Below are 25,010 nucleotides of genomic sequence, written 5' to 3'. Positions count from 1 at the left end.
CTTTGTTGCTGTGCGTGGGCTTTCTCTAGTTGCGTCGAGCAGAGGCTACTCTTTGTTGCGGTGCGCAGGCTTCTCATTGCGGTGGCTTCTCTTGTTGCGGAGCACAAGCTCTAGATGCGCAGGCTTCAGTTGTTGTGGCTCACGGGCTCAGTAGATGCGGCGCATGGGCTTAGTTGCTCCACGGCATGTGGGATCTTCCCGGACCAGGGCTCGAACCCATGTCCCCTGCATTGGCAGGTGGATTCTTAACCACTGCGCCACCAGAGAAGCCCCAAGACTGTACTTTAAATGCTGAACTGAGAGCAGTTGCAGAGATTGATCTTGTCTTCAGGAATATGAGGGCTTTCCCAGTGCTGAGCCAACTGCCAGTGACCCACATATCCAGCATAGGACCCTTGTGGTTATCTGGTCTTTCTCTATCAGTCTGCTTATCACCCTTCATTTGCTTAGTGTCCTGTCTTCTCTGAAAGACCATAAGTTTAGTAAGGTAGAGACTGTTTTATGGTGCTTGGTGCCATGTCTGGCATATAGTTGGTGTTCAGGATTTATTTGTGAAGAATGAAAGTATAGCATATGAAATTATAGCACTAATGGCAATATTAGAAAAAAAATCTCAAATTAGTGACCTTTATTTCTACCCTAAAAAACTAGAAAAGGAAGAGAAAATTCAACCTGAAGTAAGCAAAAGAAAGTAGTCAAGATTAAGGTAGAAATAAACGGAATAGAAAATGTAAAGACTGTAGAGAAAGTCAAGTAAAACCAGAAGCTGGTTCTTTGAGAAAATCAATAAAATTGATAAACCTCTAACCAGACTGATCAGGAGAAAAAAGGAGACACAAATTACCAATATCTGGAATGAGAGCTATAACATCACTACAGATTCTACAGATATTAAAAAGGATAATAAGGGACTACTGTGAACAACTTTATGCCAATAAATTCAGCAACTTCTATGAAATGGAAAATTCTTTGAAATATACAAACTACCAAAGCTCATTCTAGAAGAAATAGATAATGTGAATAGCCTCTTGTATCTATATAGCTATTAAAGAAATACAATTTGTAGTTTGAAGTTTAAAACCTTCTCACATACACAAAAAATTCCTCCTGGTTCTGATAGCATCACTGATAAATTCTACCAAATATTTAAGGATGTGTTTGCAGAGTGAATAAGTGACAATGGATCTGAGGACAACACAGAATTAGAAAAGGACAGACAGAAAAGAAGGGGCTCCCAAGGGGCCTCTGAAAGACAATTCCTAAACTATTTTGGCTAATATTTCTACCAATGGCCTAATGAAGAAGGCTTGGTAGCCAACCTCAGAACCATTGTATAGTGGTATACACGTATGGCTGTTCATGTGTACAAACGTAACAAACTGCCCCTCTATCATTACTTAATGATTATTTTGTTCCTCTCCACTAAGCCTATTCTTGTCTTTATAAAGTTCTGAATACAACCTTTCTTCAGGAATTGTTAAGGAGAACCAGGTAGATACAAGTGATATGTTTATTCACTATCTTGGTACCCATTTATTCATTCAACAAACATTAACCAATCCCTTGCTATATACCAAGGACTCTCCTAAGGTCTGGATGAAAAGTCCAATAAGACATATTTCCTACCATAACAACCTCCCTGTCTAGAGATATTTACAGATGAGGAATTCAACGGTTAACATGCAGTGGTTGGTGCTATGACAGAGCAATGCTCCAGTGCTATGAGACTGACAGAGGCCTCTGGAGAAGGTGATGCCTAAACTGAGTTTTGAAGCTGGAGCAGAAGTTAACTAGATGAAGAAGAGGAAAAAGTCATTTGAGCCGCACCTGCATTAGCCTGAAGGCTGAAAAAGCGTGTCCGCTTTGGGGAATTACAAGCAGTACACTCAGACTGTAGCAGGAGAGAGAGGTTGCAGATGACACTAGAGCAGCGAGCAAGAGACCAGGCTCAGAGAGTTTAGGCAGAAGTGTGGGCTTTATCCTGAAAGTGGTGGGGAGCCAGTGAAGAGGCTAAGCCCAGGAGTGAAATGATTAGGCTTGAGTTTTAGATCACCCAGCTGATGAATGAATTGCAGGGCGGCCAGATTGGGGGCAGAAAGCTGAGTTTTGAGGAATTCTCAGAGGTTCAGGAAGGAAATAATGAGAGTCTGAACCTAGGTAATGTCAGGGGAGATATAAGAGTCTCAAGGTTTCCCCAGAGTGGACAAACTGGGAAAGCAGCAGCCCTGTGGAATGGCGACTGGACAGGGCACACTCCCTTCATGTGTGTGTCTCCCCCACCAAACTCCCACCCTTACACAACCGGAAAGGGGAAGGATGTGCCAGGCATGGTGCTGGGTGATTTCCAGATCTCACCTAATTCTCTCAGTAGCTGTCTACCATGTAGTATTATCGGCATTTTACAGATCAGAGATCCAGGGCTTCTGGAACTGCCTGACTCAAACTATAAACATCTACAGCATCTACTTCTTGATGCCCTAATGATTTGTGAGCCAGTCTCACCTGTATCTCTGGGAGGTCTGCTAATTCCTTCACTTCGCTGGTTATATACGGCATCTCTCATCATCAACTCACCTCATTGCCAGAAAGGTGGTACATCCTGGCTTCCTGTAGCAGCGGGAAGACCTCTGGGCATTGTCTGATGAGAGGATCCGCTTCCACCATCTCCACAAAGTACCATGGGTCCAGAAGCGGCAAGCGCACGTTCTCCAGGACATAGGGGAGCAAGCAGAGTCGTTCTGACTGTTTGTGCCTGACCCAGCTCATCACAGTCTCAAACACCTGAGACTCTTCTGTCACATAGAGGTCATCGCTCTTCAAGATGTGGTACAGGGTATCCACAGGAAGTTCAAGGAACTCTTCGGAGTTCAGGATCTGCACAAAGTTCTGGATGATGTAACTTTGAACCTGCTTCTTTAGACTGTCCAAGGAATGTGTGTCTGCCAGCCTCAGTATTCCAACACAGTTTTCTGGGTTCAAGGCTTCTGTGAGGAAGCTCGCACAGGCGTCCACCATCCGCAGGAACTAAGAGAACAGAAGGGCAGCAAATCAGGCCAGAAAATGACTAGTCCACAAGGAGGTTTACCAGTGAGTCGTGTGTAGTAGCAAAAATTTAGAAACAACCTTAGTGACCCAAAGTAGAGGACTAGCTAAATAAATGAAAATACATTCATATTTTTGACAGCTGTATGGTCATTAAGAAAGCACGTTGTAGAAGAATAGTAAATGACATGGAAAATGTTCATAATGTATTGAGTTGAAAAATCCATTCACTGAATCTTGATCAAGTGTCTAGATTTAATCAGCAACTTACAGGAAACATAGGGGAAAGAGGAACATGTTAAATGACACCACGTGAATACAATTAGCAAAACCCAGACTGTGGGAAACTCTACAGAGCAACCAGTTCAGTTTCTTCAACAAATACATCAAAAGGGGAAAGAGGAAAAGGGGGGTGGGGCAGGGAGGGAGAGCCGGAGCACAAAAAGAGATTTAAAAGATATATCAACCTACTACAAAGTATGCAGCTTACTTGGATCCCTGACTTAAACAAAATTTTAGAAGAGAAATGTTTACAGTGACCAACATTTGGTGATAGGAAGCAATTATTATTAATTGTAAGTGTGGTAACCATGTTGTGGTTATGCTTAAAGAAAACTCATCTTTTGGAGCTATATACTGAAATATTTTCAGGTGAAATGAGAAGGCACTTCACAAAATCATACATACATTATGATCCTCTTTTTATAAAGAAAAATATATATTGAATATAGGCATAAAAAAAGACTGAAGGATATAAACCCAAATATTAACAGTTGTTAATCTCTGTGTATCAGGTATCTTGGGACAAATTATGCTGCAGTAACAAACAACCCTCAAATCTCACGGGCTCACAACAATAAATGTTATTTCTCACTCACATTACAGGGCTCACAGGGCTTCAGTCCAAGACCAAGGATGATGGAAAAGCTCTTGACATGCCAGTTTTGTGACAGAAGGAGAAAAAAGATGGCAAACTACACAAAGGCTCTTAAAACTTTTGCTGAGAGGTGGCACATGCCATTTCCACTCACACTTAACTGGCCAGAGTAAGTCACAGGGCAAATTTGTTGTCAAGGCAACAATAATCCTCCCACAGAAACAGGTCCCATAGGAATAGATGGAATATACTGTATAAATAATACAAGGCACCACACTCTGTAATAACACTATGAGATTTTTTTTTTCTTTTTTTCCCTTTTTTCTTTTATTTATTTATTTGGCCGAGCAGTGCAGCATGTGGGATCTCAGTTCCCCGACCAGGGATTGAACCTGTGCCCCCTTCATTGGAAGCATGGAGTCTTAACCACTGGACTGCCAGGGAAGTTCCGAGATTTTTTTTTCTTATTTTGTTTATTTATATACTTTTTAAATCTTCTAAAATGAATAAGTAACACTTTTGTAATAAAAAATTAATTTGTAAAATTGGCTTCCATGACATTTTTAAATTATCATCATCTTCATAAGAATATGAGTCCCATATGCGTATATAGCACTTTACAGCTTACAAAGCCCTTTTGTATTCATCATATTATTTAATACTCATTTTACAGATGAGATGTCTCAAATGCACCTGTCCATTCTATTTGCTGCTCTCTGGAGCTCAGCTTTGAAAGAGTTTAACTTCCTACCTTCCCTCCTTGTCCACTGGGCCCTTTAGAGGGTCAAGTTGTCAGTGTTCTTGGTTCGATCAGTTAGAAGAAGGATGGAAAGAGGGAGGCTGAGGGGACAGGGCCTGTTGGGGAGGGGTGGTCTGAAGACGGGGCCTACTGAGAGTACAGATGGGCCGGCCTGACCAAGTGGGAGGGTGCAGCCTGCAGAGGAGAAACTCTAATGACAGGAGCTGGGGGTGGTAGGGTTATGGATCCTGAAGGGAGGGGACAGGACTGGTCTGAGGGTGGATCATATTGACTTAGGCTTTGTTCTTCACTCCAGAGCATTCTAGGGGGCACACGTCCCTAATATGGGGGGATCAATCCCAATTGCAAAATATTATCTTACCCTGTCAGACCACACTTTTCAATTGTCAATTCAGAAAACACTGACCTGATGGTCAATGTTGCAGAACGCCTAAATTCTGCTTCAGACCACCCTGTGAGCTGGCCCCAACGGCCTGCAGATCTGCTCCTCGCATGAGCAACTGAGGAAACAGTTGAGACTGAGAAATCTAACACCTGTTTAGTTGTTTGCAGATTTTCAGTTCAAAGAGTAAAAATATAAAACTGAGACCAAGGCTCGCTGAGCCCTCAGAAGCTGTAACCAGAGCCCTCTGCGGCTCTGCCCACAGAGACATCATGAGGGCTGAAAGGGAACTCACTTAGACGGCAGCCTCCAGAGCAGAATGGCAGGTACGCCTTGCCAGCATTTGCCTGAGAAAAAGATGATATGAAAATCAAAGAGATTTTCTAAATATGTAGACTGGCCCTGGGAGGCCCCCTAAGAACCTGGTAACAAGGTTGCCTCTGGGAAGTGGAACTGGTGGGCGGAGTGAGGGTAGACAGGGAGAATTACTTCTCACTGTTTACCTTTTTGTACCCCAATTGGGTGCCATGTGGAGGAATTATCTATTTAAAATAAATGACATTTCTCACAAGTAGAGAAAATACTAGAAAGGAATACATCAAAATGCTAATAGTGGTTATTTCAATAGAGTTTTGTAGATAAAGTTATTACAGTAATTTGTCTTTTAGACCTTGCTGTATAGACCAAGTTTTCTACACTGAGCATGAAGTTGCTTTTAAAATCAGGAAAAAATAAAATAAATACTTTCTTGTGATTTTCAAGTACACAATGAGAAAATAAAATAAAATGTAAAAAAAAAAAAAAGTGCACATACTAGGAGCCAGCCTAACCAGCTCATTTAACACAACAGCACTATAAAGTAGGTATTTATTATCACTGCTGTTTTATAGATGAGGAACAGATTCAGAGAAGTGAGGTAATTTCCTCAGAGACTTACAATGAGAGGCAGAGCTAAAATTTGAAATAATCTTTCTCAGTCCAAAAATGCACATTTTTACATTATTTCAAGTTGCCTCCGGTCAAATAGTGTGTGCACAGGACAAGGGCTCGGCAGATGCCCAGGGTCATTTGCACACTTCACTGGAAAACTAAGATGGTCTGATCTGTCCAGACCGAGGAAGGCCTGGCTGATAAGATACCAGTTGCTACCCCTGTGTGATAAACACCAATGAGCAAAGAAGGGAACAAGGAAGGAGAATAGAATCAAGTACCAAAGCTCCCACGTGTGAACAACAGTGACCCAGACGTGTCTCTCCCCACTCAGAAACCATTCGTCCACCTGTTCTTTTCCCTAATATGTATTGAACATTATTAGATCATAGGCCCTCAACCAGGGCTGGGGGTACAGAGGGGAGCAGAAAGAGACACAGTGCCTGTGCTCATCTGAGAAGGTAGACCGGTGCAGGAGGCAAGCAGGAATCAAATAATCACATGGAATGTGTAGAGTTACAGCTAGGATAAACACTATGTAACAGTTCAGTGATTCCACTGCCTGGACTGAGAAAGTCCACTCCTACCCCTCAAGCTGTGCCCAGTGTGGCTCTAAGTCAGCACTGGGACTCTCCCTGATGGAGTCACACCTGTCTACTCACCTTCTCCAAATAGCCCTAAGCTCACCTGTCACAGTGCCTTTCTATGCTCACACCATTTCCTCAGCCAGGACTACCTTTGTCCCTCATTACTACCTGCTAAAATCCTGCTTTCCTCACCCAAGCAAGTCTGACTCTGGGGCCCCACTTTTAAAGAAAGGACTCAGGATAGCTTATCCTAATTGCAACTGAGAACTCCCCTTTTAAGTATACCTCAAAAGGAAGGAAGAGTTGAGTACCATGGCCATCACTTTATCTACAGGGCTGTTTCCTTCATTCAGAGTTGTTAGATCTGGGACCAACGGATGCTCCAGAGAGTTTATGAACCCCTACATTGTATGCAAACATTTGTTTGCACATGTGACATTTTTCTGGGAATTGTGTTTGCAGGAGACACTGGGTGGCTCTCTGGTATCCATCCACCCAGAGGACAAAGCCAATACAAGAGGGAGAGCCAACCTGAAGGACCAGAAAGACACAGAGCCAGAGTCTTAATCAGACTGTGCTTTGAGCCTTCCCTGCCTCTGGACATTTAAAATTCTGGGTCGATACTTGGTTAAGAAGGAAGAAGGAGAATGGAAGAGAAGGGAAGGGAAAAGAAGTGGAGAAATCCTACCTATTCATGAAGTTCTTTCTGAAAAGCCATTTCCTCCTTCATGGTTTCTTCAATTGCCCAATATGGAATCAATTCCTCCCTCCTCTGGGCTCTACTAGGCAACTCACTTGCCCCTCTAGCAGAACACTGTACTGCCTTGTACTATGGTCAAGTATCTCAAGGGCAGGTTCTAGGTCATCCGTGTGTTTTTATTTCCAGGAGCACCTAGCACAAACTCTGGCAAAAGGAGAGAAAGAAGGGAAGGAGAGAGAGAGAAAGAAAATATTTTTCAGATACCCAGTAGGTACCAAGATCTGTACTAGACAATTTCCCGTCCATTATTTTGTTTAATGAATAAATTTTATTTTTTAATGAATATATTTTAAGTAGGTATTAATATTGCCATTTGTACAGAGGAGGAAATAGAGAATTCAGAGTTGAGTGTGTTGCCCAAGGTCACACAGCTGGTAGGTGGTAGAAGTGATACTGGAGATCACCTGGCTAATTTTTCTCACTGAGCATCACCTTGCCTTTGTGACTGTTGCATTGTTGAGCTAACAAAATTCCAGGAGAGTCTGAAGAGGCCTTATAAGGAGAAGGGTGAGTGGGAGTTCTCCAAGTTGCCTACATTCCCTCCAAAATATGCTTCAAAAACATTTTTGAGTGCGAGGGTTGTGTAGGGCAGCATCATGGGATACCAACCAATGGCTGGGAAACTGCTGATGTGCAGGGCAGTCATGGGGACGAGAACTTGTTCTCTTTAAAAATATCTGGTTTTGGGCTTCCCTGGTGGCGCAGTGGTTGGGAGTCTGCCTGCCGGTGCAGGGGACGCGGGTTCGTGCTCCGTTACGGGAAGATCCCACATGCCGCAGAGCGGCTGCGCCCGTGAGCCATGGCTGCTGAGCCTACGCGTCCGGAGCCTGTTGCTCCGCAACGGGAGAGACCACAGCAGTGAGAGGCCCGCGTATCGCAAAAAAAAAAAAAAAAAAAAAAAAAAAAAAACCTGGTTTTGCTTCTTCATATTTAAGATTATTTAGGACTTTAGGATAAGTTTTCTGTCTCAGCCTGTTCCAATGACACATGAACTTGTTTATTAAAGCTGAGTGATGATAGATAATGGCAACAGTCAACTTCCTATTTGGGAGAACATGTGAGTAAAAATTTACACCCAGGCACCTGACTCTAACAGGGAGACTAAAAATACAATGAAAGAAACCACTTGAAACATGGCTGCAGTTCCCATGAGAAATGTCTGCCTCAAAGAGAGTGCACCCCTCCCTCCCCATCTCTACTGCCCCTCTTCTGCTTCCCTTTATGCTCTCCAAAACCAGGCGTCCTAAAGAACTTCACCACTGTAATTCCACAACTCACTAGCGGTTCCTTCCACTCCAGAATAACTGAAGTACTATTTTGGTCCAAATCAGGAATTCCATTGACCATAGTCCCTACGTGGCCTTGGAGTTCTTGCAAAGGGTCTATAAAGACATTGATATTCTTACCTTCAAGTCCCAACAAATCAGTATATGTGAAGAGTGTGTTAGCTGTTGATGAGATGAATAAAATTCAAATTTATCTGAGAGTGTTTCTGAATTCATTGTGAACTTTTGTCACTATTTTTGTCTTCCCAGACAATAGATACTAAACGTAAAGCCATTCTTTTGTGAGGTCTGTATTGGTATTAAAGAGGGGTCTTCATACAAATTGTAAATTACCACTGATCCTAATCTTCCACCTTTGCCTCTCCCTCCCTCTCAAGCCAGACACCCGCCTCTGACTCTGTGGGAATACACTCTCCCACCCCTCGGATGGCCTCTGCTCCCTCCAGACTTTCAGTCCTTCCTCTAGACTTGACTGAAAGGTCTGCTAGTTCCTGGAAGCTATACAGGGTGGGCAGGAAAGGAAGGAGCTAAGACCTGCAAAAGGCCCACTCACTAAGGGGGGCAGGTGCTGGGGGACTGGGGCACTTAGAGGTGCACCTACCTCAGAAGTGGAATCAGAGGGAAAGGGGAGGGGCAGTGCCCAAGGGTGTGGCAAGTTTGGTAGAGACTCAGGCAACAGACAGCCCCTGAGTTCCCGGAGGACATAGCGGGGGCCCCAACAGGCTAGCAGGGTGCAACAGGGGATATATGTGGGCTACACTAAGATTCAAGGGGATACATGTGGGTCACACTAAGATTCAAGGGGCAAGTCACAGCTGCGGCTTAGTGACTCAGCCCAGGGAGAGGGTGAAGGCCAGGGAGGGACATCATTGTAAGGACTAAATAGAATGATTGTGTCTGGGACGTGGTTGAGGCTCAGGATGTCGGGGAGTTGAGTATGTGTGCATGTGTGTGTGTGCGTGTGTGTGGACACGTGTGTAGGGCACAGAAGAAAGTACCTAAGCAGGAGCCAAGTCCTGAGAAGCAGGTCTATGAATGCAGACAGCTGCAATAGGTGGGGTAGCAGGTAGAGAAGGTGAAACCTTAAGTCTTTGCTTACAAGTTCCTTCTGCCTGGAATACGCTTCTCCAAACTCAACTGCCACTTGTTGAAATCCTACCCATTCTATGAAGTCCACCTCCTTCAGAGCCAGAAATTTCTCAATTTCTACATTCTGCCTTGAGGTCTGGAAGCTCATTGGGAATCCTCGTTTTTGAGGCTTCAAGGGTAGTAAATGGAGGCAGGTACAGGAGCCAGAAGTTCTGGGCTTAGACCCCAGATCAAAGCTCCACCACTTGATGAGCTGGACTCTCTCTGAGCCACAGTCTCCTCATCTGGAAAGTGTTGGGAATAATAAACCCACCTTACAGGCTCATTAGGAGGGTATTACCTGGCTTGCTCACTCTCAGAAATACTGTCAATATCAAATGGGATCATGTAGGGGAAAGAACATGATAAATTGCTACTTAAATGTGATCTATATTTACAATTTTTATCTTTATTTCCCCCTGATAGCATCTCACAAAGTGCCTTGAACGTAGCAGATACTCAGTACTTTGTGGTAGTTAGGTAGCAGAAAAAGTCAGAATCTGGTAGCAACGTGGATTGTATTACAGCTAAAACCCCACATCCCACTTCCTTATTCCACGATCTATAAACAGCAACTAGGGCATTCCAGGCTTACTTACTCAGGGAAGGATGAAAGGGTAGATGAAAGAAGACAATTTTGGCTTTTGTGTTTCTAAATACACTTTTAGAACTTACACTAGAAAAATAGTTTTGAAATACCGATTAGTGGTAATAACTGGGCCCTTTGACCTTCAAAATCTAGAATCCTAAAGAGTGTGTGCAAAAGTTTATGCCAAGACAGTAGAAATAGGAGAATGGATGATAATATAAGAGTCAGCTTTTCCCACACTGGAGGAAATAACAATTCTCAGGCCTGAAAGAGAGAGGAGAAACGGGGAGTCTAGTAATGGAGTGAGAAGCAGGTGTGGGTCCCTGGGAGGATCCCTCTGTCTCAATGCAGGCCAGAACTCCAGAGTAAGGGGGATGCTGGAAGCCCTTAGAGGCTGTGGATATGAGAACGAAAGAACATGTACCCTGACTGCCGAGATGAAATCAGAAAAGCAGAAGGCCAGTAGAGCAGCAGCAGAAGAGAAACTGCAGTGTGTTGTTTCTAGACAAAGCGGGCCTAGGGCAGTTGCTCCGAGCTCTCTACAGCTCCTGATCGGCACAGGAGAGGAAATGGATGCTTCTTGTGTTGCCCCTGAGAGGGACATGGAAATACTGAGAGGATTGGCAGGCCTGAAGAGGCCTTGAAAACAGGACAGAGAAAATGCAAAATGACCAGCAAGGACTGATGGCCAGAACCAGGTGGGACTGGCGACTTTCAGTTGATGCCAGTGGGGAAGGGGCTGATGATCAAGAGACAGACCGATGGGAATGTAGACGCTCCAGGAGGTGCCAGCATGGACCCATGATGCGAATGACCACGGTGAGCCTGAGCCAGATGCCCCTTTCTACAATGTTCTGGCACTGTGTAAATGCACCCTGCAACTATATAAGCAGCCCAAATCCTGAACTGATAAGGCTCTCCTGAAGTGGGTTGTCATTAAGTTGCCTACAGCTTCTGCCACTGGTAGAATGGGAAGCTCAGAATAGAGATTAAGTTCGATGTTAGAAAAATGATAGGTTTAGAAAGACAAATACCATATGATATCACTTACATGTGGGATCTAAAAAAATGATACAAATGACCTTATTTACAAAACAAAAATAGATTCATAGACATAGAAAACAAACTTATGGTTACCAAAGGGGATGGGGGGTGTGGGGAGAGATAAGTTAGGAGTTTGGGATTAACATATACACACTTCTATATATAAAATAGGTAATCAACAAGGACCTACTGTCTAGCACAGGGAACTATACTCAATATCTTGGAATAACCTATAATGGAAAAGAATCTGAAAAAGAATATATATATATATATACACATATATATGTATAACTGAATCACTTTGCTGTACACTTGAAACTAACACACTATAAATTAACTGTATTTCAATAATAAATTTAAAAACACAAAAAAAGAAAAAGAATAGGTTAATTCACACTTTTTTTTTTGGCATACCTGAGTTTGTAGCCTAAGATTTAGACCCCTATACTAATTGGAATTCAAGAACAATACAAAATTTAAAAACAGGCAAAATTAATCCATGGTGGCATGGCTAGAGTAGTAGTTACCCCTGGGGAGGTACTTCCTGGGGAGGGCATGAGGGAGCATTTTGAGATGCCAGGAATGCTCTAGAGCTTGATCTGGGTGGTAGTTACAAGGTTCTATACCTAAATAAGAAAAATCATCAAGCTGTACACTTAAGATATGCACATTTTACTGAACATAAGTTATGCCTAAAAATTTAAAACAGCAAACATTGAGATCAAACACAGAAATGCAAAGTTAAGAGAGATGCTCTGTGGGCAGCAGTAGGCTCACTGGGGAGACACCTGGTAACCCCAAGTGTCCAAGATTCCCCAGAGGGAGTTGGGTGAAAGGGTTTGCAGCTGTGCTGGTCACAGAGCACCATACTAAAGGCCCCAGCTGCCTTCAGGATCATGGCTTGTTTCAGGCCTCGCTCTGAGGGGTGGATACAGTGTGTGTGGTGAAGAACACACAGGCTATGCACAGGAGTTAACTCAGGCTCCTCCTTCTCATTAGCCGTGAAACCCGGAGCATTTCCTTAGCATTGTGGAATCTTATTTCCCTCGTCTATAAATTGGGGGTAAAAATACCTACCTCATTTTAAATGAGATAATACAGGCAAAATAGTTGTTCTGAAATACTCTGAAAATGGCAACCGTTACTGTCCTGTAGACCCAGGAAATCAACCCTGATTTCTTAACACTCACAGTAGCCACACAGTATCACTGATTGACAAGGGGAATGTGTGGGAGAGGGCGCATCAGACAGTAAACAGGCTGATTTTATCTGGATGGTGGTAAAGAAAGCGTTGGGTTGGTTTTCTTGCCTAGATCAACCGGCTATTCTGATGTTGAGTAGACATCATCTGTGGGTCCCTGTCAATAAGAACAGAAATTCATCTGTACCTTACAGTAATGGGACCTACTTTTACCTAGGTGCCTGGCTCTTAGTAGGGGCTTAAAAATGAACAAGTATCAGTATTAGCCTGTGGAATACTTCCTCCTCTACTAGCTCATGGCATTTCCAAGAGCCAGAATTGGGCTTCTTAGTGTCCTGTTGTAGGAGGTCAGGCAAATTTTGATGGTATCTTGAGCAGGTCCTCATGTTCAGCTAGTGATGAACCAGAGCACCACATATTCACTGGCTCAACATGGTACATTTATGTACCATGTTCCAAGTACTGGGAAACCAAGACGCCAACCCAGCTATCAAGTCAGCCACTGACCACATGACTCCCTCATCATACAGGTCTCACCAGCATCCATCCTGTCATTAGCAAAAGATACAACAGGAAAATAAGCAATGCCAGGACTTTCACCAAAGTCCCCTCAGACTGCCACCATGATGAAAGTTACATCACCTCCCCATGGGGTGCTGTGAAGACACCACATGGGTCTTCTCAGGCTCGGCCCAGGTGATCAGGCTGCCACTCCGACATCCCTCTGTCTTTCCTCACTTCAGCCGTAGGGACTCAGCCTGACCTCCTTTTTCATCCAAGCCCCTTCTAACCAGCTGCTCTGTATCTCGGGGATCCTTCCATCTAAGACTAAATGCAGGATGAGTATGGTCTCCCTGACCTCACATCTTCTTGCTGCCCTGAAGATAAGCTCACAAGCCCTTATTCTTTCATGAGGTTTTAATAATAAAAATGAAACTAACAGATAAGGCAAACTTCCCCAAACAAACATGGCAAAGTCCTCCAAGATTAAAAAATTGCCCAAGTTTTTATAGTCATGGTCCCTGATCTGTAGTTTCTGACCACCTGGCTTATGTAGAGCTCAGAAGCCTAGAAGTCCAGTTAAGGCAAGGGAGGGACATTTGCTTCTCTGGAGCCTCCACTGGGTGACAAGCATCTTAAAATCCCTGCCTCACATGTGAACAGGTTACTTGGGCCTTTTCTCTTAGGTGCGTCTCTTACTTTTACCTTCCCCCAAAACTACTTAGAGAAAATATGTTCCTCACCAAAACTGGCTACTAAATTATAGCCAGGTTACTGCAAATCTCCTCAAGTGGGCAGATCATGCAGTAACACACCCAAAGTTCCCTCCAAAGAAACTGTCTGGCCCTATGCCATACCTCACTGGACCAATGGGCCCTTGACCCAAGGGCAATCAGTGTTAACAGGCTAGCCACGCGTGAAGTGGCCTCACGTGAAAACTCTTTTCAAAGAGCCATAGTGGTGATTGGCTTGGTCAACTGAATTCTCCCTTCTGCCTTTCTGGACTGGGAAATCCTGAGAGAGAAGCAATCAGTGTTTAACAGGAAGAGATTAAGAGGAGGCCTGAGAAGAGAAGCAGAAAATGAGAGAGCAGCTGAGCCACAACAAAGGTGTGAAAATTAAGAAACCTTTACTACTGGATGTCACAGGGAAACCAAGATAATCTGATTCCCGCTGATTTCGGTTCCACAAAGGAGGTATTGGCTTCTGTGGAGGTTCTAAAATGACAAAATAAAATGCCAACTCTGGCACACTTTCCCTGAAAGGCAGGTATTATTGTCATCCTAATTTTACAAATGAGAAAGCTGAGTTTCAGAAAATTTAAGTAACTTGTCCACAGCTACACAGCAAATAAGTGACTGAACGGGGATATAAACCCAGGTTCTGCCTGACTCCAAAGCCCATGTTCTTTCTGTTCCACCACCCTGCCTTATAAGAGACCATTACAGATAACTGTATATGTTTAACATCTAGAGAGACCCCAACGATATTATCCAGCATTGAAAAGAACAAGACAGGGCTTCCCTGGTGGCGCAGTGGTTGAGAGTCTGCCTGCCGATGCAGGGGACACAGGTTCGTGCCTCTGTCCGGGAGGATCCTACATGCTGCGGAGCGGCTGGGCCCGTGAGCCATGGCCGCTGAGCCTGTGCGTCCGGAGCCTGTGCTCCACAACGGGAGAGGCCACAACAGTGAGAGGCCCACATACCGCAAAAAAAAGAAAAGAAAAGAAAAGAAAAGAACAGGACAGCTCTACACATGCTGACCTGTAACAACCTCCAAAACTTATCGTGAAGCTAAGTAAAGCAAGACATCAAAATAGAGTGTTTACTGTGCCAACATTTGTGTTTAAAAAATGGAGGCAATGAGTGAGTGATAGACGCACATATACACTGTACGTGCATAGAACAGGAAGGACAGCAAGACAGGAAAAAGGAAGGTAAGAGTGAAGATGGCAAATGTTTCACTGTATCTCCTTATATTTCTGAATTTAGAACGGGCATATGTCTTATCCATCCAAAAGAGTAAATAATATTTTAAAACCACAGAGTGATTTCAACAACCTATAAACATCTGTCCCTTATGGTGCCTTCAGGCATGAAAATATTCCCAGTTTTCTATGTCTGAGACTTCAAAGCAAGTAGTCCAGAAAAAATATCAGTCAGAAAGCGAGTTAAACAGATGTCCAAAAGCTCACAGTACTCTTCTCTTATTTTCATAAGAATTAACACTCACAGGAAAATGAATAAAATAGCTTCAGAGAGAAACTATTTTTTTCCAAGAAGGTAAATAAGATTTGGAAAATTTTGAGGTGAGGGATTACCAGAATAGGAGAATCAACAATAAACAAAGCTTGCTATAGTTCTATCCTGTCTCCATCTTCCTCTTCAATCCCTCTCATTAAAGCTCATTAAACTCTCCACTGAAGCTCACCACTTGGAGAAAATGAAAAGAAGAAGACGGAGAAGACAAAACTTTATGCCAAAATAATCTCCAGGTATATTAAAGATTTACGTATCAAATCTGTAGATGTAAAAAGATTAAATGAACTTATAAGTGAGTAAGTACATAATCAAGCAATGGGGAAGGTCTTTCTAAAAAGACAAACCAAAGGCAAAAACCATCAAGGAAATGATCAATAAACCTGACTAAATACTAGTTTTAAGCTTTGTACATTAAAAAACTGTAACTAACAATTATGAGTCATATTACCAATGGAAAATATTTGCAACAGTATTACAAAAGATTAGAGTCTTTACTATCTAAACGGTTTTTATAGGTCTCTTGAAAAATCACCCAAAACTGAAAGGAGAACAAGAAACAGAAACACAAACTCCATCCACAATGAAACCAAGAGACATCAGTAACCCCAAACCACACAATATAAAGACTGGTAAGTAACTTTGCTGAGAGGACAGAGGTCACACTAAGTTTTTCCCTCAGAATCCAAAAAAGTAGGAATATTAAAGTCCCCCCAAACCAGGAAGACCAGGGTAGGTGGGAGCTGACAGCAGGGAGTTGGTTTAAGAAGTTAAGCCTCTTGGTTCTCCTCCTTACTTCTTGCAGTCTAACAACTCCCACTTCCACTGGAAAAGACGATTTATCCTGTGGAGAAACCAGACCAGAAAGGTTCTGGACTCAGGGACACCAGAAACTGAAGAAGACACATGAGGACATCTTACTTAAAATACAGGGGTTAAGCAAAGATTTGCACACACACCTACACCTACGTAACCGGTCCAGAATACATGCAGTTGACTTATAACCCCCGGCAAAAGACTGAATGATCTTTATCTGGAGAAACTGAACGGCCCTAGGAAAAGTTCAGCAACTACTGACATTTAAGGAGCCCAAATAAAAAAACTGACAGGCCACCTGATAACCCTAGTAAAACTCTCTAGTCTGCTCGCTTCCCATTCTACTCCATGTGCACTGAGTTGAACCTAGTATATTACGGCCTCAATATAAAATATGACTGGATAGCAAGGGTATTTGAAGAAACCGTCTGTAGTAGTTGAATGGTGGCTCCCCAAAATATATGTCAACGTCTTAATCCCAAGAATCTGTGACCGTTACCTTATATGGCAAAAGAGTAAATGTTACTTTACATGGCACGAGGCATGACTAGGTCAAGTAGCATGAGAGGAGAAGCTTACCTGGTGGGCCCTACATGCAATCACATATATCTTTATAAAACACAGACACACAGAAGAGGAGGAGACAAGGTGACATGACTGCAGAGATTGGAGTGGAGTGAAGAGATGTCAAAAAGCCACCAGAAACTGGAAGAGGGCAAAGAACAGGTTCTCCGTTAGAGTCTCCACAGGGAATATGGCCCTGCTGATACTTTGATTTTGGACTTCTGTCCTCCAGAACTGTGACAGAATAAATTTCTGTTGCTTTAAGCCACCCAGTTTGTGGTAATTTGTTATGGTAGCAGTCCTAGGAAACTGATACGCCCTCTAAGATGAAAGTTGGAGACCTAAGCAAACACACAGAGTAAAGGAACTCAAAAGAAAGAGAAGGCAGAAGAAAACTTCAAACATATTATAATAGTCTCCAAGAAATAAGAATAGGAATCTATTAAAATAAATAGCAAGGATATGGTGGCAGAAATTAAAAACTCACAGAAGAGTTGAAATATACAGTTGAGGAAATCTCCTAGAAAGTAGAACAGAAAGGTCATTAGGAAAGAAAAGATAAGAAAAAAATTAAATTCAGAAGGTGCGACACTTAACTAATAATAGCTCCAGAGCACAGAATAGATAAAAGAGTTGGAAGAAAAGTATCAAAGAGAAAATACAAGAAAAGTTCCCAGAATTGTAAGACATGAATCTCCCAATAGAAGAAACGAATATAATAAGTGAAAAAAGACCCACAGCAATTGTAAGTGCTGTTGCAGACATGAATCTATTGACATAAAAAAAAAAGATGATATACAATATGGATGAAATAGATGAAAAAACACGTGTCCAGTGGTAACCTATTCTTACAAAATATGTACATAATAGATAACAATATAGAGCACTGCCTTCAAAATGTCAAAGAAAATTATTTTCAACCTTGAATTTTATACCCAGGCAAAATATCAATCAAATATGAAGGGAAAACAAAAATATTTTTAGACATTTAAGTCTCATAAAATTTCTCTCTTAAATACTCTTTCATTGTAAGATATTAAAGATTGTGATCCATAAAAATGTGGGAGTATACAAGAAAGAAGATATGGGATCCAGGAAGAGAAAATCCAACTTAGAAATGAGGTAAAAGGAACTCCCAGTATGACAGCAAAGGGAACTCCCAGGATAACAACTGTGCAACAGGCCTAGAGAGTGACCAGTTAAAATTAGAGCAGGAGGAGAGAGGGAAAAGAAGTTATCTAAAATTGATGCCTCAAGAGATAACAGTGCACACAAATCATTTAGAAATCTGGAAGTAGATAAAAGAAGAAACATTTAAAAACATGTGAAAGTAATTGTTCCAGAAGAGTGAGCTGAAGGAGGGGGTGGGAATAGGAGATTACTTCTTCATTTTAAGACTTTTAGCTATAGTTTACTTTTTAAGCTTGTATTAGTTTCGTACAGCCGTCACAACAAATTACCACAAACTTGGCAATTTAACCAACCAGAAATTTATTCTCTCACAGTTTTGGTAGTCAGAGGTCTGAAATCAAGTTGTCAGTAGAGTTGGCTCTCTCTGCAGGCTCTGAAGGAGATTCCTTTCCATGTCTGTCTCCTATCTTCTCTCTCCTTGGTATTCCCTGGTTTGGTTGTTTTACTGACAAGGAAACTGGAGCACAGCAAAATTATGAAATACACCCAAAGTCACACAGCCAATAAGTGGTGGAGCTGGCATTTAAATCCAGCAGTCTGGCTCCAAGCTGTGCTATTACCACCCTGCTAGCTGCCTCTGTATAATCAATGCACAGAAAAGGACCCGGAAGTGTATATACTAAGGAAGCTGCCATATTGCCTCTGAATAGAAAGAGGTTGTAGGTAATTTTTATGTTCTTTTTGCTTGTATGGATTTCTAATTTTCTGAAATGAGTTTGTAATGTTATTACAATTTATAAATATTAAAACCTGCATTTTAAAAACAACATTATCTCCTCAGCCTATCATATAAGACCTACTTTCAGTTAGTGGGAAAAACAGGAGACCTTGTTACTAGATCCAACACTGTCACTCAAGGCACACAGTAAGTGCTCAATACAATTTGTATTCATTAAGCATCTACTCTGGTGTCAGACACTGTACTTGAAGCTTAATAAATGCTATTGCTATTATTATTGTCAGTGTTACCTGTCCATCTTTAGACAAGTCAACAACACTTTCTGGACCCCAGGAAAGGATATTAGCATGAAGGTAACAATGACAACTGTGGTTTGATTGAATTATGGTGAATGGGGTGATTCTGCTCAAGCTTATTGGTCCTTTGGGGGGAAGCAGTGAAGAAGCGATACTTGCCTTGTAAGAGAAATTTCCCAAAAAGCATAAAAGCTGAACTAGAGAGAGTCCCTTCCATAACACAAGAAGGATTTCCCTGAAGTTAGACTGGTGGAATAGTGGGTAGAGGGGATGAGTTGGGGATGTTGAGCCTGAGGTTGCTGAGCCCCGCCCTCTACATAACAAAGGAAGTTTCCCTGCCAGTGAATAAGGCTGAGGGTTTAAGCAGATAAGGAGAGAGAAAGGACAAGGGGCTGGGTGAACAGGTGGTAACTGACTTGGCCACATTGCCAGGTAAGGCGTGACCAGTCCTTTGGGAAGTAACTTGTTCTGTATCTTTAAAATGCCCTGAGGAAACTGAGACAAAATTGGCTAACACTGCAGAAACCCATTACTCAGAATCATCAGTGCTCTTCCATGGTTGATTTTTCTCCCTCTTTACACTTTCCCTTCCTTGCTGGGCTTCCTAAATCCTGCCTAGACTCCAGCCTCACAAAGATAATCCAATTGCCCATGATCTTGACCCTAGACTCCTCTTTCCCCACCTTCCCAGACTTTGTTTTCTGTTCTTTTCAACTGCTGACCTACTGATGATCCAAGAGGATGCCAACTCCCAAACTCCCAAACCATGGACAAGACCTGATGCTTGTCTTCAGTCCCTGGGAATGACCTGGCCTGTCCCTGGACTCTGTTTATCACAAATCTCGACATCCTCAGTGGGATAATCTCTGTCATAACCCAATGGAACCGAGCTCAAGGTGCAATCTTAGACCTAGGCAAAGATGGTAACTCAAGCTGGATCTCCTGTGATAATTGTGGATGCAATTGACGTAATCTGTGGGTCTAATTATTTTATGAAGCTAACTATAATTATTATAATCAGACTGAAACACAGTTAAATGCAAACAATAAAACTTAATTCTGAGGGTTCTCTATTCATCTTCCATGACACCCCTCATGAAAAGTGCTCTTCTTTCACACCCACCACAAATTGCTGAGCAGCAAAGTTCCTGCTTCCCCTGGAATCTAGACACTGCTCCCTGAGAGGCTGCCCAGTATAGTGGCATCCATGTGGCCCCTGGGCTCAGAAAGCCCAGGGTTCAAATCACAGCCTTGTGTCTTATTCTCTATGTGCCTTGCTTTCCCCACCCGCAAAGTAGGGGAAAGTGACTATCTCCCTGGGTTGTGCTAAGGAGTAGAAGGTACATATATGAATTGGTGACTGCAGTCCCCACTCCAATTAGCCTTCTATACATTGTAGTCATTGTTCCTGGAGTCAGGAACCAAGTGTAGGTTCTAGGCACCAAGCTCCCCTGGCTTCATCGCACTAAGGGGTCAATGACTCAGCTCTCCACTCCCCGGGAAATTTCAAGTAAGCACAAGCCCAGCTAAGTGTGTATGTGTGTCCCAGGTACAGGCCTGGGAGCCAGGCCAGGCAGGTCTCCAGAGAACTGCTGCTTTTTTCTCTCCAGAGGAGAGCACTGGGCCTGTTTGTTCACACACCTGGAAAAGGTTAGCAGCTTCCAGGACCCGCTGGACGTTCTGCTTGGTGATCAGCGCCTTGCTGGTGTACGTGTAGTTCAGAAGAGTGTGCATGGTCTCCGCGTCGACCCCTTTGATGATGATCCTCTCCTCATACTTTTCCTTTAAATCATTGCAGAACATGGCCCTGGGAGAGAGATATGTGAATGTGAGTCCAACCGTGACCGTTGGTTCCACATCTAAACAGACCCCCTTCAGACCTGTCTGCCCCCATGGGACAGTGAGGTTCCCAAGGTTGGAACCTGGGGCGATTGCACTCCATCCCTCAGCACCCAGGACCCACCAGACATTCCATGAGTGCTTACTGAACTAATGTGTCCTGCTCTGCTGGGCCCAAGTGTCGTCCCCAAGGCAGTCCCAGGCAGGAAGAAAGACATTAAGAAAAGAGAGAGAGAAAGAGAAGAAGAAATCACTGAGAAAGAAGAGAGAGGAAGAAATCACTTGACAAGCTGATTTTTTTTTTTTGTTTAATTTATTATTTTTGTCTCTGTTGGGTCTTTGTTGCTGTGCGCAGGCTTTCTCTAGTTGCGGCGAGCGGGGGCTACTCTTTGTTGCGGTGCGCAGGCTTCTCATTGCGGTGGCTTCTCTTGTTGCAGAGCACGGGCTCTAGGCGTGCGGGCTTCAGTAGCTGTGGCTCGTGGGCTCAGTAGTTGTGGTGCACGGGCTTCGTTGCTCTGCGGCATGTGGGATCTTCCCAGACCAGGGCTCGAAGCTGTGTCCCCTGCATTGGCAGGCGGATTCTTAACCACTGCGCCACCAGGGAAGCCCCGACAAGCTGATGTTTGAACCTGTTGTTTTAGCCCATGAGGTCTTCTCCCCTGGGTCTCCCTCTGCCCTTCTTCCTGTCTTTTTTGTTTTTTTGCGGTACGCGGGCCTCTCACTGCTGTGGCCTCTCCCGTTGCGGAGCACAGGCTCCGGACGCGCAGGCTCAGCGGCCATGGCTCACGGGCCCAGCCGCTCCGCGGCATGCTCCAGAACATCAACTCTGCTGTTTGGTCACCCAGATCTGCAATCATCTCAGGGGGTAAAGTGGATGTTACCCACATGAATGTCGTGTACATGACTATATGAGTAACAGGACATTTAGCAGGAGAGGGTGGGCAGTGATGATGGGGTGAAATGAAGCTTCATGTACCTGAGGCAACATATCAGTGGAATCCTACCAAAGTGAAATTTAGAAGTACCCCTTCACCTAAAATGTGATTTTAAAATTAGTAAAAGCTGAATTTTGTTGGATCTGCATGATCTCAAACATTCTAATGAAAACTGAAAAAGTCTACAGTAGAGATGTTTTAATATTAAATGAGATAGGTATATAAATTGTCTCATTCAATGCCTTGCACTTCAAGGGGCTCTTCTGAAGCCTATGTATTTTGGGGGTCCCATGTGACATGATTATTGGGATCTCTGGGATCATCTGGACTCTTGATCAGGCTGTCACTGCTAGACACAGCTTCTGAATTCTCTTGGAATCAATCACTGAATAACATCCTGGCCCAGCTCAGCCAATACTTAACTGGGTGTCTGGAATCCCCTGAAGCCAACCCTCAATAGCTAGTGATGTGTTATAGGGGAATGGGGGAGCAAGATGAGGGAGGGGAGGAGGCCAAGCAAAACAGAAGTCATACAGAAAGTCACTTTGGCCTAGTCCTGCAAGGGACCTCTGGAGAATACATTCCAGAATTGTCCCCAAAAGAGGCAAAGAAGCTGGGCTGTGATACTCCAGCACCTTGTGACAGTCTTAGTTACAGGCCACCCCAGAAGTAGGTAAATTCTCACGCCCTTCTGGTTTTTCTTTTTTTTTTTTGGCGATACGCGGGCCTCTCACTGTTGTGGCCTCTCCCGTTGTGGAGCACAGGCTCCAGACGCGCAGGTTCAGCGGCCATGGCTCACGGGCCCAGCCGCTCCGCGGCATGCAGGATCCTCCCAGACTGGGGCACGAACCCGCATCCCCTGCAACGGCAGGCGGACTCCCAACCACTGCGCCACCAGGGAAGCCCACCTTCTGGGTTTTGATGTGTGTGGGTGTGCATGTGCACAAGCAGCGTGATTCCAGGAGCCTAGAGGAGGGTGGGAAGAAGCGTTGCAGTGCTGGCTTTTGGAAGGTGGAGGGGCTGGGCTGTCTAGGCTCTGACGCTAACTCACCACGTGACTTTGTACAAGGGAGTAAACCTCAGTTTCCTCTTCTGTGGAATGATATAACAATGGTCCTGACCCCAGTGAGCTGCTGGGAAGAATAAGATAATTACCACTCACCAAGTGGCTGGAACAATACCCAGCACTCACTAAGGGAAGGCGTCTCAGACCAGGTCAGAGGAATCTCGGCAGGCTGTGGGAGATAAACTCGGAGCAGGCAGCCGACCGCACTCTGACTCACAAGCCGGGACCTGCCAGCATTGGGCTTGGTCCAGTCAGGTCCCTGCACGGCTGTGCACCACCCATCCAGAATAGAGTTAGGGCTAGGGCCGCTCACAAACTGACTTAGAGACATTAGCATGGTGTGGGCACACAGTAGGAGCTCAATAAATGTTCATGGGAGAGAGAGGAAAGGAAGTGCTCCAAAGACTGTCCTTCCTCTGGGGCTTTTCTGGCTTGGTTTGGGTCCCAAAGTCCCAGCATTTCTCTGCTTTCCTCTGAGACTTTTTCACTGATTTTCTGCCACCTAAATAAACTCTCCTGGGCCCCAGACACCATGCTGAACACAGATAGCATGAAACTAAGGAGAAAACTACATATTTCTCATAGACCAAACTCCTAGGCCTCCTGCTGCTCTCTAGGAGATCCATGGATACACTTTAGCAAAGTTGGGAGCCCCTGGGCAAAATGGGCCATCCCTAGGTTTCCACTTTAATAACAGTAATCTCTCACATTTATGGGTATAGCCTTTGTAGGGCAAACAGCATCATCTCTTTTGATTATTATACCCATTTTATAGGTGATAGACTGAGGTAAAAGTTAAGTGAATTGCCTAGGACCCTACAGGTTGTCGGCAATAGAATGGGGACAAGAACCTAGGACTTTGGGCTCTTAATCTGGAGCTCACCAGTGCACTAAAATCAAGAAAATCAGCAGTAATTCAAAGCCATTTTTAGGGAGTCAAACTAAGTGTCAGCACTGAGTGAACCAGACCACATTTTGCTCCCCAAGAGCACAGGTGGGTTAGTTACTAACCATTTCCCCCTTAGCTTTTACAGGAGGTAAATAAAATTTTTGTGTAATAACAATATTTTCTAGACAGACACTGACCAAGTCTCATGAGATTCTTGTAAAACAGAGGTGGCTATGAAGATCCTCTTTTTACAGTTAGAAATAATCTCAGAGTAGGGAGTCAGTTGCCCAATACTTCAGCAGTGAGTCAGTGCCAATCCCGAAATAGAGTTCATCTTCCACAACAGCCATGAAGACAGCCATGGGCCCAATAGTCTCCTGGAATGAAGTCAGGCCATGGCCCCATCACTCTGCCTGGGCTTCGCTCCCCACCAAGCTCTGCCAACCTCACTCCTGACTTCATTCAGGTCTCTACTCAGATGTCCTCTCCTCAGGGTGACCATCCCTGACGCTCAGTCTAAGACAGTCATTCTCTAACATCGTCTCTTTTATTTTTCTTCATAACCCTGTAACAACCTGAAATTATATTACACATCTATTGTTAGCAAGTTTAATAATTGTCTCCCTGCTAGAATGTGAGCTGAGTGAGGGCAGGGGTTGTGCCATGTTCAATGCTATATCCCTGAGGCTAGAATAGTGCCTGGAACCTAGTAGAGACTCAGTAAATATCTGGAGAGAGAATAAATGAATGAATGAGCTTGTGCTTCTAGCCCTCGTATGTTTGCTTTTGACAGGAATCTGCACCTCCAAGAATTATCAAACACTCTCTGAAGGATGAGGCTGAAGAGGCTGCCCATAGAGAACCGAGTCTAGGGCCTGGAGCTTAAAGAGGACACACCCACACGAGAACTTTACACTCACAAATTCAATGAGTTCTTGATGCTCCAACAGTTTCTAAATGTCGTCCACTCAGGATTTTTCAACAGCCCAGCTTCGCTATGGCCCACCCCCTCCCCAGGCCTGCACACCTGCCACTGAACTTCCTGCTTCCTGAACCTCTAACCCCAATCACAGTCCTATAAACAAATATTCACCTCCACCACCCCCACTCTCTCATTCTTAGACCAGCTCCACCCATGCTGACCCCTGCTCTGTTCATCTTCTAATCCCTTCGCCATCCCGTTCATACCAGGAGCTAACTCTTCTGCATCAGTGAGGTATTCAGGGTTGGAAATAGCTCTAACACTGGTTGCAAACTGAGTTAAATTCTACTTAAGGTTATATGTCTATATGTATACATTGGCTAAAAATATTTTTAAATTAGTAATCATGTGCTGCTCAATGAACATTATACTGTTAAGAAAGGATTATTGGATATAAACCCAATATGG

At 43.8% G+C, this 25,010-nt stretch overlaps 1 protein-coding gene across 1 annotated transcript in view; it reads right to left on the bottom strand.

Annotated features, from left to right (window-relative positions):
- The window catches only part of KLHL6 (kelch like family member 6), a 59,527-nt gene that overhangs the window by 19,306 nt on the left and 15,211 nt on the right, over positions 1–25,010 (bottom strand). Inside the window, exons 2-3 of the mRNA XM_060297599.1 lie at positions 20,533–20,698; positions 2,575–3,024 (exon numbers count right to left, since the gene is read on the bottom strand). Of these exons, the coding sequence (XP_060153582.1) occupies positions 2,575–3,024; positions 20,533–20,698 (616 nt within the window). The remainder of the gene's footprint in view (positions 1–2,574; positions 3,025–20,532; positions 20,699–25,010) is intronic.

Source organism: Globicephala melas, chromosome 4, assembly GCF_963455315.2.
Source record: "Globicephala melas chromosome 4, mGloMel1.2, whole genome shotgun sequence".
Lineage (NCBI taxonomy): Eukaryota > Metazoa > Chordata > Mammalia > Artiodactyla > Delphinidae > Globicephala > Globicephala melas.
The sequence above is the reverse complement of the archived record's forward strand: the minus strand, read 5'-3'. Positions and strand labels throughout refer to the sequence as shown.